At 42.7% G+C, this 17647-nt stretch overlaps 1 protein-coding gene across 10 annotated transcripts in view; it reads right to left on the reverse strand.

Moving 5' to 3' along the window:
- Positions 1-315: 315 nt before the first annotated feature.
- C3H6orf118 (chromosome 3 C6orf118 homolog) overlaps positions 316-17647 on the reverse strand; it is a 303945-nt gene continuing 286613 nt past the window's right edge. For 9 of the 10 annotated variants that reach the window (XM_056566824.1, XM_056566819.1, XM_056566823.1 and 6 more), the window contains one exon: positions 316-680. In XM_056566824.1, coding sequence (XP_056422799.1) covers positions 542-680 — 139 coding nt within the window. In that variant the 3' untranslated portion in view covers positions 316-541. Of the gene's footprint in view, positions 681-16475; positions 16553-17647 lie in introns of those variants that run through there. The other variant, XM_056566827.1, reaches the window with a different exon arrangement.

Here is a 17647-nt window from a genome sequence, read left to right on the forward strand (position 1 = left end):
AGTTGGAAAAAATAAATGTCAAATTTTATTGGAGAAAATAAGAGAAGAAACAAATAATATATATAGTATATATGTATATATAACAGTATAATATGGAAATTAAAATAAATATATATTTATTAGTGAAATTAATAGAGAAACAAAATGGTACTTATCCTTGATACATAGCAGCAAAGAAAAGGAAATATATTACCTGCTTGCACCTTATATCACCTGTGCTGGTTGCTGATTGGTTGTCACTACATATCTATTTTGCATATTAAATTTTTTTTCTTTTAAAAAAGTTTTATTGTTCTTTGCTGCTATGTTTTGACAGTAAAGAAGAATAGCATAATGGAAGTCTCCTGTCGTGCCATAAAATTCTCTGTTCAAGTTGTAAAAGCACTAGTGGCTGTTTGCATGCACTATAGCTCTTCACATTAGAAGTTAGACCCATTTCAGCTTCCATATTGTTTAGCTTATGAACGCTGATGACAACATCAGCTCAGCCCATAGCAGCCTTCTTCTCATTTTACAGCCACACATTTATTCATTAATTTGTTCATTTAGGTAACCCCACGGCTAGTAGTATCCTAAGCAATCCTTTCCATCCAAGCTTGTGGTTGCATCGCTGGTATATTGGTATATTGTATACTATATAGGGTATTTCAAACTTCTTGAGGCACACCTCGTGGCCACACCTAAGGGACACGACAAGAGAACAGACACCTTCTGTGAGCAAAATTTACGTACAGGGTACCCCTTGAAGTTCGGGCGCACCCACTGCACAACAGATGACAAGGGTCAAAGACAACATGGAAGAAATAATTCATCCTAACTACCTCATTATACATCTGACATTACTTATCTGACTAGAAATACATTTTCTGGCTGGAAATACATTGTTGATTGTTGCATTTTCACTAAGACAGTTTTAGCTACTTTTTACAGCTGACTGACACACATTCTCTAACCTAAGGCACTGATTGAGGCTTAGTGGTAACTTCTTGGCAAGACGCCAGGCACATTGTATCTTGAATGTGTTTTTTTTAGTTTTTTTTTGCAATTTTGCAACTTACAAAAGTAAAGAACAATTCCTCCTTTACAGATTTCATCATTATACATAAAGTAAAATCCTTCCCCTCCCCAGTCCTACATACATTAGTTATTATGAGGGTGGGGGGAATCAGGAGGACAGGTAACAGCCAAATAACCTTCAGTTCCCCCTTCCCATGTAAATCCTGCTTATATAATTGACTAGTTGTTACCTTTTATTAACTTATCTTTCCATAACTCCCTTACAAACTCCATCACTCCTATTCAACCTGTCCCCCTAGCTCCCCACCCCCTCAAATTTTTATATATATATAAAAAAAAAAAACTCTCTCTCTCCTCCCCCACAATATAACCTTCTATCCTCTTCCCATTATTATACCAGTCAACACAACTAGGACTCCTTGTGGAGATCCAGTTCTTAACAATCAACAAACGAGCATAGAATAGCATTCTTAACCCCTTAAGGACCGAGCCCTTTTTCACCTTAAGGACCGGAGCGTTTTTTGCAATTCTGACCACTGTCACTTTAAACATTAATAACTCTGGAATGCTTTTAGTTATCATTCTGATTCCGAGATTGTTTTTTCGTGACATATTCTACTTTAACTTAGTGGTAAAATTTTATGGTAACTTGCATCCTTTCTTGGTGAAAAATCCCAAAATTTGATGAAAAAAATGAAAATTTTGCATTTTTCTAACTTTGAAGCTCTCTGCTTGTAAGGAAAATGGATATTCAAAATAATTTTTTTTTTGGTTCACATATACAATATGTCTACTTTATGTTTGCATCATAAAATTTATGAGTTTTTACTTTTGGAAGACATCAAAGGGCTTCAAAGTTCAGCAGCAATTTTGAAATTTTTCACAAAATTTTCAAACTCGCTATTTTTCATGGACCAGTTCAGGTTTGAAGTGGATTTGAAGGGTCTTCATATTAGAAATACCCCACAAATGACCCCATTATAAAAACTGCACCCCCGAAAGTATTCAAAATGACATTCAGTAAGTGTATTAACCCTTTAGGTGTTTCACAGGAATAGCAGCAAAGTGAAGGAGAAAATTCAAAATCTTCATTTTTTACACTCGCATGTTCTTGTAGACCCAATTTTTGAATTTTTGCAAGGGGTAAAAAGGAGAAAATTTTTACTTGTATTTGAAACCCAATTTCTCTCGAGTAAGCACATACCTCATATGTCTATGTTAATTGTTCAGCGGGCGCAGTAGAGGGCTCAGAAGGGAAGGAGCGACAAATGGTTTTTGGGGGGCATGTCACCTTTAGGAAGCCCCTATGGTGCCAGGACAGCAAAAAAACACACATGGCATACCATTTTGGAAACTAGACCCCTCAGGGAACGTAACAAGGGGTAAAGTGAACCTTAATACCCCACAGGTGTTTCACGACTTTTGCATATGTAAAAAAAATATATTTTTTTTTACCTAAAATGCTTGATTTCCCCAAAATTTTACATTTTTAAAAAGTGTAATAGCAGAAAATACCCCCCAAAATTTGAAGCCCAATTTCTCCCGATTCAGAAAACACCCCATATGGGGGTGAAAAGTGCTCTGCTGGCGCACTACAGGTCTCAGAAGAGAAGGAGTCACATTTGGCTTTTTGAAAGCAAATTTTGCTCTGGGGCATGCCGCATTTAGGAAGCCCCTATGGTGCCAGGACACCAAAAATACACACATGGCATACCATTTTGGAAACTAGACCCCTCAGGGAACGTAACAAGGGGTAAAGTGAACCTTAATACCCCACAGGTGTTTCACGACTTTTGCATATGTAAAAAAAATTATTTTTTTTTTACCTACAATGCTTGGTTTCTCAAAAATTTTACATTTTTAAAAAGGGTAATAGTAGAAAATACCCCCCAAAATTTGAAGCCCAATTTCTCCCGATTCAGAAAACACCCCATATGGGGGTGAAAAGTGCTCTGCTGGCGCACTACAGGTCTCAGAAGAGAAGGAGTCATATTTGGCTTTTTGAAAGCAAATTTTGCTATGGGGGCATGCCGCATTTAGGAAGCCCCTATGGTGCCAGGACAGCAAAAATACACACATGGCATACCATTTTGGAAACTAGACCCCTCGGGGAACGTAACAAGGGGTTAAGTGAACCTTTATACCCCACACGTGTTTCATGACTTTTGTATATGTAAAAAAAAAATTTTTTTTTACCTAAAATGCTTGTTTTCCCAAAAATTTTACATTTTTAAAAAGGGTAATAGCAGAAAATATCCGCCAAAATTTGAAGCCCAATTTCTCCCGAGTACGGCGATATCCCATATGTGACCCTAAACTGTTGCCTTGAAATACGACAGGGCTCCAAAGTGAGAGCACCATGCGCATTTGAGGCCTAAATTAGGGACTTGCATAGGGGTGGACATTGGGGTATTCTACGCCAGTGATTCCCAAACAGGGTGCCTCCAGCTGTTGTAAAACTCCCAGCATGCCTGGACAGTCAGTGGCTATCTGGCAATACTGGAGTAGTTGTTTTGCAACAGCTGGAGGCTCCGTTCTGGAAACAGTGGCGTACCAGACGTTTTTCATTTTTATTGGGGAGGGGGGCTGTGTAGGGGTATGTGTATACGTAGTGTTTTTTACTTTTTATTTTATTGTGTGTTAGTGTAGTGTAGTGTTTTTAGGGTACAGTCGCACGGGCGGGGGTTCACAGTAGTTTCTCGCTGGCAGTTTGAGCAGCGGCAGAAAATTTGCTGCAGCTCAAACTTGCAGCCAGATACTTACTGTAATCCTCCACCCATGTGAGTGTACCCTGTACATTCACATTGGGGGGGGAAACATCCAGCTGTTGCAAAACTACAACTCCCAGCATGGACGGTCTATCAGTGCATGCTGGGAGTTGTAGTTTTGCAACAGCTGGAGACACACAGGTTGTGAAACACCGAGTTTGGTAACAAACTCAGTGTTTTGCAACCTGTGTGCCTTCAGCTGTTGCAAAAGCTACAACCCCCAGCATGTACGGACAGCGGAAGGGCATGCTGGGTCTTGTAGTTATGCAACAGCCGGAGGCATACTACATTGGCTGGGGATGCTGGGGATTGTAGTTATGCAACAGCTGGAGACACACTGGTTTACTACTTAACTCAGTGTGCCTTCAGCTGTTGCAAAACTACAACTCTCAGCAGTCACCGACAGCCAACGGCATGCTGGGAGTTGTAGTTATGCAACCACCAGATGCACCACTACAACTCCCAGCATGCACTTGAGCTGTTTGTGCAAGCTGGGAGTTGTAGTTACACAACAGCTGAAGGTACACTTTTCCATAGAAAGAATGTGCCTCCAGCTGTTGCAAAACTACAAGTCCCAGCATGCCCATAAGGGCATGCTGGGAGTTGTGGTGGTCTGCCTCCTGCTGTTGCATAACTACAGCTCCCAGCATGCCCTTGTTGCATGCTGGGAGCTGTTGCTAAGCAACAGCAGGAGGCTGTCACTCACCTCCAACGATCCTCGCCGCACAGGTCAGTCCCTCGTCGTCTCCGCCGCCGCCGCTGCTCCTGGGGCCCCGATCCCAACAGGGACGCCGGGGATCGGGGTCCCCAGCACCGGGGGTCGTCTTCCCGCACCCGCTCACGTCCTCCGGAAGAGGGGCGGAGCGGGTTGCGGGAGTGACACCCGCAGCAGGCGCCCTGATTGGTCGGCCGGTAATCCGGCCGACGAATCAGGGCGATCGTGAGGTGGCACCAGTGCCATCTCACCCCTGCAGGCTCTGGCTGTTCGGGGCCGTCGGAGACGGCCCCGAACAGCCAGTAATTCCGGGTCATCGGGTCACTGGAGACCCGATTGACCCGGAATCCGCCGCAGATCGCTGGACTGAATTGTCCAGCGATCTGCGGCAATCGCCGACATGGGGGGACATAATGACCCCCCTGGGCGATATGCCGGGATGCCTGCTGAACGATTTCAGCAGGCATCCGGCTCCGGCTCCCCTCCGGCTAGCGGTGGGGGCCGGAAATGCTCAGGGCGTATCCATACGCCCTCGGTCCTTAAGGACTTGGAAACGGGGGCGTATGGATACGCCCTATGTCCTTAAGGGGTTAAACATGTTTGTTTTTCCTTTTGTCTGGCTTTTATGCTCGAGTCATCACCCAGAACCGCCAACAGAGGGGAAAACTCCATACATACACCAGTTATCTCCTTAATTCTACAGGGTGGGCCATTTATATGGATACACCTTAATAAAATGGGAATGGTTGGTGATATTAACTTCCTGTTTGTGGCACATTAGTATATGTGAGGGGGGAAAGTTTTCAAGATGGGTGGTGACCATGGTGGCCATTTTGAATCCAACTTTTATTTTTTCAATAGGAGGAGGGTCATGTGACACATCAAACTTATTTGGAATTCCACAAGAAAAACAATGATGTGCTTGGTTTTAACGCAACTTTATTATTTCATGAGTTATTTACAAGTTTCTGACCACTTATAAAATGTGTTCAATATGCTGGCAATTGCGTTGGATTGTCAATGCAACCCTCTTCTCCCACTCTTCACACACTGATAGCAACACTGCAGGAGAAATGCTAGCACAGGCTTCCAGTATCCGTAGTTTCAGGTGCTGCAGAATGGGCAAAACAAAAATTGGAACAGGACCCTCAGTTTACGCAGAAGATTTTGTTCAGTGGCAAACTTTTATGTGAATGGTGAAGTTAACAAACAAAACCACCGTTATTGGTCTGACACTAACCCACATTGGATATATCCTTCCAAGACTGTTGGAACACAAAAATTGATGGTATGGTGTGGTATATGGGGTACAAAGATAGTGGGGCCATTCTTTATCAATGGAAAGCTCAAGGCCACTGGATATGCGAAATTGCTACATGATGATGTGTTTCCCTCTTTATGCACTGAAGCTGGCAGGTTCCCGGAGTTTTTCCAGCAAGATGGTGCACCACCACATTATGGGTGTCAGGTCCGAGCATTCTTAGATGAACAGTTTCATGGAAAGTGGATTGGTCGTCGTGGGACAGTTGAATGGCCCCCAAGGTCTCCCGATCTGACCCCTTTAGACTTTTAACTTTGGGGTCATCTGAAGGCAATTGTCTATGCTGTGAAGAAACGAGATGTGCAGTACCTGAAACTACGGATACTGGAAGCCTGTGCTAGCATTTCTCCTGCGGTGTTGCTATCAGTGTGTGAAGAGTGGGAGAAGAGGGTTGCATTAACAATCCAACACAATGGGCAGCATATTGAATACATTTTATAAGTGGTCAGAAACTTGTAAATAACTAATGAAAGAATAAAGTTACGTTAAAACCAAGCACATCATTGTTTTTCTTGTGAAATTCCCAATAAGATTGATTTGTCACATGACCCTCTTCCTATTGAAAAAACAAAAGTTAGATTAAAAATAGCCGACTTCAAAATGGCCGCCATGGTCACCACCCATCTTGAAAAGTTTCCCCCCACACATATACTTATGTGCCACAAACAGGAAGTTAATATCACCAACCATTCCCATTTTATTAAGATGTATCCATATAAATGGCCCACCCTGTACATTATATTTCTTGCCAATACTTAATGTCAGGTCAGCTCCATAGCAGATGTAATTGCCCCTTCTCCATATCACATCTACTACAGTTACTTCCTCTTCTTATCCCTATCCTTTCCTGAAAACAAGGTGTATAATTAAATCTATATACAATATTAAATTGTGTTAATATTAACCAGATTAATATTCTTCCGTACAATATCCCATTTTATTATTCTACTAGGACCAATCTCATCCTGCCATTGTTGAGAGCTCTTATGGAGTATTTTTAGTGAAGCTTACCAAGGCTCTGTACACATACGAAATGTATTTTTCCCTAATCCTAATAACCTCCTTTACCAATAAAGAAAGAAACACCTTTTTTAAAGCAATATGTTCCAACCATCCACCCTCCTTTAGATTAAATTCTTCTTTAAACTCTGTCCAATTCTTGAATTTACCTCTCTCCCAAATGTCTTTTATCCTGACGCACCTGGAATTTCTAAATCAACTCATCTTTCCGATCTTTCTCACTTGAGGTATATTTACGTTATCGAGCAGTAGTGCCTCATCCATTATTCCTTTTATATCCATCTCTCTCCCCATCAACACCTTCATCTATTCACCTTCTTCTAACTTTCCTGATTCCAACAACTGGAATATATCTATAAATTTCGCACCACTACCAGACAACAAAAAGTCAAAAAAGGCAAATTCTTTCCAATTAGTGAAAAAATTAATTTGTCCTGCCAAAAAAAATACTTGTATATATCCGGGAAATCTAAATCGTCATTTTCCTTCATTTGACAAAAAATATTCTAGTTTGATTCTCGTTCTCTTTCTACCCCATATTAATGAATTGAAAATTGAAATCATTTTTTTTTTAAAACAACTTCATCTCGCACCAAATTGGTGCAGACCCAAATACGTACAGGTTCTTTGGCATCAAAACTGTTTTAATGAATGTTATTTTTTCTCCTTTTGATAGATTTAAATCATTCCATATATTCGCCTTTCTTTCTATATCTTTTATAAATTTTACAGTGTTTAACTGATGATAACTTCCTATCTCCCTAGATATATATCCCTAAATATTGAAATTTCTCTCCATTGTCTATCACCCTTAATCCAAACGTCTGCCCTATATTTCCATCTCCAATTGGCATAAGAACCAATTTTGACCAATTAATTGCTAGTCCAGAAAATCTACCATAGTTATTTCTTATCTCTATCACTCTTGACAGAGATTTTTTTTCGGTCCTCAAGAAAGAGCAGAATGTCATCCGCATACATTGTAACCCGATTCCGGCTCATTACGGGTCTATGGTGACCCGGTGACCCAGAATATAAGGGGTATCGCTGGTGTCTAAGACACCCACAATCCCCCTGAAGCGATAGGAGTGAGGTTGCACGGGTGCCACCCCTCCTATCCATCCTATTGGTGGTCTAGACGGTTTGCAACATCTGGAGGTCCACAGTTTGGAGATCACTGTTCAGTGGTCTCTAAATTGTAGCACTCCAGATGTTGCAAAACTGCAAATCGCAGCATGCCCAAACAGCAAACAGCTGTCTCAGCATGCTGGGAGTTGTAGTTGCGTACCTCCAGCTGTTGAATAACTACATCTCCCAGCATGCCCTTCTGTGATCAGTACATGCTGGGAATTGTAGTTTTGCAACAGCTGGAGGCTCACTGGTTGGAAAATACTGAGTTAGGTAACAGAACCTAACTGAAGGTTTTCCAACCAGTGTGCCTCCAGCTGTTGCAAAACTACAACTCCCAGCATGCACGGTCTGTCAGTACACGCTGGGAGTTGTAGTTTTGCAACAGCTGGAGGCACACTGGTTGGAAAATACTGAGTTAGGTAACAGAACCTAACTGAAGGTTTTCCAACCAGTGTGCCTCCAGCTGTTGCAAAACTACAACTCCCAGCATGTACTGACAGACCGTGCATGCTGGGAGTTGTAGTTTTGCAACAGCTGGATGCACACTGGTTGGAAAATACTGAGTTAGGTAACAGAACCTAACTGAAGGTTTTCCAACCAGTGTGCCTCCAGCTGTTGCAAAACTACAACTTCCAGCATGTACTGACAGACCGTGCATGCTGGGAGTTATAGTTTTGAAACAGCTGGAGGTTTGCCCCCCCCCCCCCCCCATGTGAACATACAGGGTACATTCACATGGGCGGGTTTACAGTAAGTTTCCTGCTTCAAGTATGAGCTGCAGTAAATTTTTCGCCGCAGCAAAAATTCCTAGCGGGAAACTCACGGTAACCCGCCAGTGCGAATGTACCCTAAAAACACTACACTACACTAACACCTAATAAAGAGTAAAACACTACATATACACCCCCTTACACTGTCCTCCCCAATAAAAATGAAAAACGTATTGTACGGCAGTGTTTCCAAAACGGAGCCTCCAGCTCTTGCAAAACAATAACTCCACGCATTTCTGGACAGCCACTGACTGTCCAGGCATGCTGGAAGTTTAGCAACAGCTGGAGGCACCCTGTTTGGGAATCACTGGCGTAGAATACCCCTATGTCCACCCCTATGCAATCCCTAATTTAGTCCTCAAATGCGCATGGTGCTCTCTCACTTCGGAGCCCTGTCATATTTCAAGGAAAGAGTTTAGGGCCACATATGGGGTATTTCCGTACTCGAGAGAAATTGCACTACAAATTTTGGGGGTCTTTTTCTCCTTTTACCCCTTATGAAAAGGAAAAGTTTGGGTCTACACCAGCCTGTTAGTGTAAAAAAAAAATGTTTTTTACACTAACATGCTGGTGTTGCCCTTTACTTTTTATTTTCACAAGAGGTAAAAGGGAAAAAAAGACCCCCAAAATTTGTAACGCAATTCCTCCTGAGTACGGAAATACCCCAGATGTGGGTGTAAAATGCTCTGCGAGCGCACAACAAGGCTCTGGAGTGAGAGCGCACCATGTACATTTGAGGCCTAAATTGGTGATTTGCACAGGGGTGGCTGATTTTACAGCGGTTCTGCCATAAACGCAAAAAAAGAAATACCCACATGTGACCCCATTTTGGAAACTACACCCCTCACGGAATGTAACAAGGGGTACAGTGAGCATTTACGCCCCACAGGTGTCTGACAGATTTTTGGAACAGTGGTCAGTGAAAATGAAAAATTAAATTTTTTTGTTTGCACAGCCCACTGTTCCAAAGATCTGTCAAACGCCAGTAGGGTTCAAATGCTCACTGTACCCCTTATTACATTCCGTGAGGGGTGTAGTTTCCAAAATGGGGTCACATGTGGGGGGGTCCACTGTTCTGGCACCACGGGGGGCTTTGTAAATGCACATGGCCCCCGACTTCCATTCCAAACTATCTCTCTAAAAGCTCAATGACGCTCCTTCTCTTCTGAGCATTGTAGTTCCCTCGCAGTGCACTTGACGTCCAAACATGGGGTATTTCCATACTCAGAAGAAATGGGGTTACATATTTTGGGGGCATTTTCTCCTATTACCCCTTGTAAAAAAGTAAAATTTGGGGAAAAACCAGCATTTTAGTGAAAACATTTTTTTTTTATTTACACATCCGACTTTAACAAAAAGTTGTCAAACACCTGTGGGGTGTTAAGGCTCACCATACCCCTTGTTACGTTCCTTGCGGGGTGTAGTTTCCATAATAGTGTGCAATGTGGGGGGGGGTTTTGTCCTGGAACCATAGGGGCTTCCTAAATGGGACATGCCCCCCAAAAACCATTTCAGAAAAACTCACTCTCCAAAATCCAAATGTTGCTCCTTCGCTTCTGGGCCCTCTATAGTGCTACCGCCGAACACTTGACATACACATATGAGGTATTTTCTTACTTAAATTGGGTTACAAATTTTGAGAGGATTTTATTCCTTTTACCCCTTGTAAAAATTCAAAAACTGGGTCTACAAGAACATGCCAGTGTAAAAAATGAAGATTTTGAATGTTCTCCTTCACTTTGCTGCTATTCCTGTGAAACACCTAAAGGGTTAACACACTTACTGAATGTCATTTTGAATACTTTGAGGGGTGCAGTTTTTATAATGGGTCATTTATGGGGTATTTCTAACCAGAAGACCCTTCAAATCGACTTCAAACCTGAACTGGTCCCTGAAAAATTCAGATTTTGAAAAGGTTGCGAAAAATTGGAAAATTGCTGCTGAACTTTGAAGCCCTCTGATGTTTTCCAAAAGTAAAAACATGTCAACTTTATGATGGAAACATAAAGTAGACATATTGTATATGTGAATCAATATATGATTTATTTGGAATGTCTATTTTCCTTACAAGCAGAGAGCTTCAAAGTTAGAAAAATGCTAAATGTTTACATTTTTCATGAAATTTTTGAATTTGTCCCCAAGAAAGTATCGACGAAAATTTACCACTAACATAAAGTAGAATATGTCACGAAAAAACTATCTCGGAATCAAATTTATAAGTAAAAGCATCCCAGAGTTATTAATGCTTAAAGTGACAGTGGTCAGATTTGCAAAAAATGCTCCCGTCCTTAGGGTCATAATGGGCTCTGTCCCCAAGGGGTTAAAAGCCATATGTTTTTTTTGTGTGTCTCAAATGAATAATCTGGGAAGGCCATTATCCTATTATTGTTGTATATAACATCTTTCTTCTCTCTTAATGCCCACAGAATCCTTTCCCTATCACCTTCATTTACCAGTTTCATCAACATCATAATGGGTTTACTGCCCGGTGGGAGCGGTCTCATCGGGACCCTGTGTGCTCTCTCAATACCGAATGTGGGGGACATTTTCCCCTTTCCACATTCCTCAGCTATCCATTTTTGCAAAAGAAAACCACCGGGTCCTTCCCTTCCGCTCCCTCTGGGAAACCCAGCAATCTCAAATTTCCTCTTCTAGATCTATCTTCCATTTCCATTATTTTTTGTGTTAAATATACCTTTTCTTTAATATCTGTGTTTCTTCCATTTCTTTACATCTTTCTCTTAATGTCCTCATATTATCCTGTATTAATGTCACATCTGACCCTATAGTACCTATCCGATCAGCCAATCCCTCAATAGACGTATTACATTTCCCTATTGCCTCCAATATCACTTTCATCGTTACTTTTGAATCCCCCTCTTCCTCCTCTGTCAAGTTTTCTCGTGTATTTTGTTTTCCTTGCCTATTTTTCCATGTCACTGTTGGTGAGGCCATATATGTGTCCAATCTACCTGTATTTTTATTTTCTTTTACAGGGCTTGTGGACCTCCTTTTTGGGGGAATTTTTAGATAACTTTACACACACTTGACAACGTTATAGTGTAGTAGTGTAGTGTAGTGTAGCTGTAGTGACCAGTGTCCGGCAGCTGCTGCCAAGGCAAATAAAATCATGGGGTGCATCAATAGGGGCATAGATGCCCACGACAAGGAAATAATTCTACCGCTGTGCAAATCACTAGTCAGACCTCACATGGAATACTGTGTACAGTACTGGACACCAGTGTACAAGAAAGATATAGTGGAGCTGGAGAGGGTTCAACCAGGGTAATACGGGGAATGGGAGGACTACAGTACACAGAAAGATTATCAGAATTAGGGTTATTTAGTTTAGAAAAGGAAGGCTTGGGGCGACCTAATAACTATGTATAAATATATCAGGGGGGCATACAGAGATCTCTCCCATGATCTATTTATACCCAGGACTGTATCTATAACATGGGGCATCCTCTAGGTTTAGAGGAAAGAAGGTTTCTACATCAGCACAGACGGGGGTTCTTTACTGTAAGAGCAGTGAGACTGTGGAAATCTTTCCCGGAGGAGGTGGTCATGGTGAACTCTGTAAAAGAGTTCAAAACGGGTCTGGATGCATTTTTGGAGAGTTATAACATCGCTGGTTATGTATACTAGATTTAGAGGGACAGAATGTTGATCCAGGGATTTATTCTGACTGCCATATTTGGAGTTGGGAAGGAATTTTTACCTCTAGTATGAGGGGTTTTTGCCTTCCTCCGGATCAACTCAGTAGGGACTCATTAGGGATATAGGTTGAACTTGATGGACTCTAGTCTTTTTTCAACCTCATGAACTATGTTACTATTATCACAAACCCCTATAACAATATTTTGTTTTTGCAACAATACCCGATGTGACCAACAATCTTTCAGGGTTCACTCCAATTGCCACATTCTCCAAATATTGTTAGCTTGGTTTAAATCACATTCAGGTGTTAATTACATATGTTGGTACATTAATTAATTAGTTCACATATAGTACTTAATTTCCAGTTCACTAAATATTTATAGTTAGTGACGTTATTTTCCAGACAGTACAAGGGTTAAACTGTACTAGCTGATGTTTCTTCCCACCATGCTCTCACCACGACGGGATTCAAACAAATATACGTGGTCAAATCTGCATATCTGCTAATGAAGCATTAGTGAATTGATTACTACATTAAAGCAAAGTACAGTCACAGTTCAGGACACAAGTTCCCCGTTCAAGGTATATGACTATTTGGCCCCCTTGTTTCCTTATTTATCTGGGGGATCAGTTGAGGGTCTATAATTTACTTTCCGTTCTCTAAATCTTATAGAAGTGATAAAAGGAGCGATCTCACCCGTCCTGCAGGCTTTTGTTCTCCAGACTCCAGATATCTCCTTTCCGCAGATACATGTTCCACTGTAGAGAGCCCCTTTACAGGCTTCAGGCTTCCCTCTCATCACCTGGCTCCCCTCTCTGTCAGCTGGCCGGCAGACCCAGATGCTCTCCTATGTCAGGCTCACCAGCCCCAGGGCTTTACTCCCATCAAGTGTCTGCAGCGCTGTGCTCACTCGCTTCTCCTGCAGCCCAGCGGCTCCAAGCGACTCCACGCTGTACTCTGGAGCCTCCAGCCGGACACCTGCCTCCTGCATGGCACCGGAGCTCAGCAGTATGTTTCTCCTTCCAGCGGATGTCTGGTGCTCCTCACCTCTGGCCCTCCTGGCAATCCAGCAGGGATCTGCAGCCTCCGTGTCAGGTCCTCAAGCTGACCCCGTGCCCTGGCACTCATAGCGCAGCATACACCTCCTCCCTACCTCCGCCGGGATGCAGGTTAAGTCTGAGGCAGAGTCTCAGGGCAGTTTTTTGGTCTAGAACTCGACTTGGGGGGGGGGGGGGGGTAGATTAACTTTCCAGCAGTCCGGCGGTTCACCGGGCCCCACAGCGTGGCATGATACACGAGCAGGAGGACAGGGGCGGAGCCTGCTTAGCTTCCTTCCGCCATGTTCCATATCTTGAATGTTGCTGTAAACTTGGAAACTGAAATACTGGAACAGATGATACTGAACAGGCGGTTTACGCCAAACTGGAACCAAAGCTTTCTTGTAGGCCAAATTCGCCTATAGGTTCTTTATCATGAAATGAGAAGACTTAGTAATCAGGGGGAATCTTCCCCTCCAACTCTTTTCTTCCCTGCAGCGGTCAGGCTGAAGACAAATGGCATGGTCACCTTAAGGAGTATGTGCATACATAATGACTGTGTTCACACACGAGATGGTATTAGACATGTGAATAATGGGAGTATTGTACTGAGCAACATAGGCAGACTCAACAATTGCCACTGAAGGCGTAATAGAGAAGGTGCTGTACCTTCCTCTGCATGTGTTGTAGCAGAAGGGGTGTCTGTCGCCAATTTTGTAGTTGGTGCCCACTGGTTAGGCCAAACCCCTGGGATAGTTGTGGGAGGTCTGAGCACTTGTTGAGAAGCAGCACCCTACCCTTGGTGGGTCACTGTCCCAATCTTTAAAATGAAATGGTATAAATGGCTTTTGCTTGGGGTCGACAGAACGGCTTACAGCAGCAGTCCATTTGCCGTGCAGACCTCTCACTGGGATGTACACTATCTTTTCAGTGTAAAGGGATTGAAGCTCTGATGAAAGATAGTCTCTCTTCACCGCCCTCCGATAAACAAAGACCTGGCCCGTGTTAACTATCTTGCAGGAGGCCTTACCCCAATAACTTGTCAAACTTAATAACCGTGAGTCTGCGCCTCTCAAGGGGTAACACACCAAGTCAGGGTCTCTCCAGCCTTCTCCATGGCAGCCATCTCCTGCTGCCTACGCCACTGGTGTTCTGGTGGGCCCTTTCGGAGCAAGGCAGCCTTTCGCCGCTTCTGTCTCGCTGGCTCACTTACTACAGACTTGATTAACCCCTGCTGGGGCGGAGCAGACTCTGTGACACAGCATAAACTCTCATCGCTGCCTACACATGATGGGTAAATTAGATAACAGTCTCTTATCTCCGTACCAGCAGACAGATGGTCAACAATAAACTTCTCCCCTTTATTTCTTTGCACTAGTTTCCACAGTAAAACAAAGTCCTGTACACAAATGGCACACTGCAGATGCATTTTTTCCTTTCTAAGTCTCTGTTCACACTGTGGGGGTTTACTTGCACTAAGGCACACACTCAAATACTGTCATGCACGCCAAAGTTGCGCCCTGTGGTGACACGGTTGGAAGGTGACCGAGATGCATGACGTTAGGGCACCATTAACCTACACAGTCCAAGGTTGAGATTGCGAGATTGCTTCTCCTGGGCCAAGCACCGGGACAACGATGACACCGATGCAAGGATAAGGGTAACTATCTTTACTGAGGCATCTATACTGAGGTAGGAAAATCCTCACAGTACAGGGAATTGTAGTTGCTGCAACTGCAGATTTGAGATAAATGACAGCCCACACTGAATTGAGAGACTTGGTACTGACCATTTTTCCCCAAAAGCTTTATGCTTACCACCAGGCTTTGACGTTCACCTGAGCAATGGGCACTTCCTGAGATTGGCGTGGCTGCCGATTTTAGAGTTGTCTTCCTAGGCCTCCTCTCTCTTAGGCTGGGTTCACACTGCGTTTTGTACTAGGGGGCGGGGCTTAATCACGGCTCCTGCACTCAGCCGTATAGGGGAACCGTATTTAATTAATGCATGTCTATGAGCCGACCGGAGTGAACCGCAGCCTCCGGTCGGCTGCGTTTTCGGACGTATGCGGTTTCCTGACCATAGGCAAAAACACGGTCGACCACGTTTTTGCCTGCGGTTGGGAAACCGCATACGGCCGAAAACGCAGCCGACCGGAGGCTGCGGTTCACTCCGGTCGGCTCACAGACATGCATTAAATACGGTTCACCTATACGGCTGAGTGCAGGCGCCGCGATTAAGCCCCTCCCCCTCCTCCCAGCCGTATATGGGAACCGTAAGTACAAAACGAAGTGTGAACCCAGCCTTATTCACACACTTCTCCACACTGTTACTCTGACTGTACCTTAGCTAGGACTCAACTGAACTGCTCCCCCCCACAACATGATATATGGGCCAATGTTGGGGGGCACCCCATTGGGGTGTCAGGGTCACTCTGCAGCACTCCCTTAAGACAGTACCACAATTTATCAAAACATAACAAAGTGCAATAAAACACAATACAGGATGGAGTAGTGGGTCCAGCACAGTAACAGCAGGAATGCCCGAGGCAAACTTTAGCCCACAGGACAACATCCTGTGTTGGACACCACAGCAGCACAACATACCTCTCCAAAAGTGGCAAATACCACAGTACAATTCCACTGGTAGCAATACGGTCCCCATTCCCACACTTTCCCCAATGGCATCAGTACTGTTCCCATTCCCACCAGTAATATCTTCAACCTGAGAATGCAATAAGAGTTGACAGCTTCTCTAGACTTTTGGCCAGGTGAACTGGATTACTAATGTCCTGGATCCCTGGCAGGCCCACTGGGCAATAACCTAGTTTGGCCTCCTTAAACTTGTTCTGTGAATAACATGATTCACCTACCCCTTTTTCCGATCACAGAATGTTACAGATGCATAATTATTGTTAACCTGTATATGCTTTTCTAGGACCATAAAATGTAATTTCATAAAACTGCATGCCAATCATTTCAATAATAGTTTTATTGTGCTCTCAGCGAAAGACTGTCACAAGCATATCACTGTATTCCCAAGGAGGATCCCAGTCTTCTCTTTCCCACGCAATCTTACCTCACATACTATAGATTATAAATTACCGAGTGAACAGCTGTAATAATACAAATAAAGAAAATTCAGAATAAAATAACAGCCACTGGAAAAAAATAGTGTGAACATTTTTTTTTCTCCTCTTAGAAACAAAAGCTGATATATTTGAGAAAATACATATTTATCCTGTGACTTTAGTGTCATCTAGTGGACAATATACATATTGTTTCAGAAACTAACACTAGACTGGTTTATAATGGAAGGGATTTCTAATTGAAGCTTATAAATATAAAATCTATTACAATTATTTATTTTTTTCACATTTTTATTCCACATATAAAAAAAATTTAATTCGTAAAGACAATTACAAAGAGAAAAACAAAAAAACTCCCTTTGTATAGACATGTAAGGAGCATTAATATAAACAATTATAAATAGTAAATAGACACTGGATGGTGGAAGGAAGAAACTCAGGAAGCAAGTTAGTGTAAACATTAAATTGTATTTAAAAGTTACAATGTACTATAAATGTATTGTGTAGGGAGAATGAGAATTAGGTGTAAGTATGAAAGAAAAGAAGAAAGAGTGACTAGGGGTGGGCTTGAAAAAAAGGGGTGGAGGTGGTCTATTTTTGTACCAATGGCAGTGCTCCAAATGCTTCAGATCAAACTATCCTGTTTGATTTGACTCAGAACCAAGCCATGCATTCTTCAATGTAAATTATTTGCATTCATGGTGGATTAAAGGGCTCCCAGTTACTTGAAGGGGCTATTTAGGAATAGAAAACATAATTTTAATTATTAAATTTATTTTCAAAACTGAGCTGCATAATCCACATTCAAACTGAAATACTATCATGCTGCTTGGTTGTCTTAACCCCTTAAGGACAACCAAGAAAGAATACTGGAACAAAAGACAGACAGTGCTCCGTAGTGTGATGCGGTTGTTGCACCACAATATCTCAGGTGGATGTCACGCTTACCAAAATGGGTTACACTTCACCAAGTGCAACAATGGATCAAGGAGTAGAAATCAAGGAAATTAGGTGTCCGCAGCCACTCCACATCTCATAAGGTGCAAATACAACAGGGGTAGAACTTCAAGGTGTAGACGGGATAAAAGGGCGCTGGACAACCAGGTAACTAGACCAAACGTT

This window comes from Hyla sarda, chromosome 3 (assembly GCF_029499605.1).
Source record: "Hyla sarda isolate aHylSar1 chromosome 3, aHylSar1.hap1, whole genome shotgun sequence".
Classification (NCBI taxonomy): domain Eukaryota; kingdom Metazoa; phylum Chordata; class Amphibia; order Anura; family Hylidae; genus Hyla; species Hyla sarda.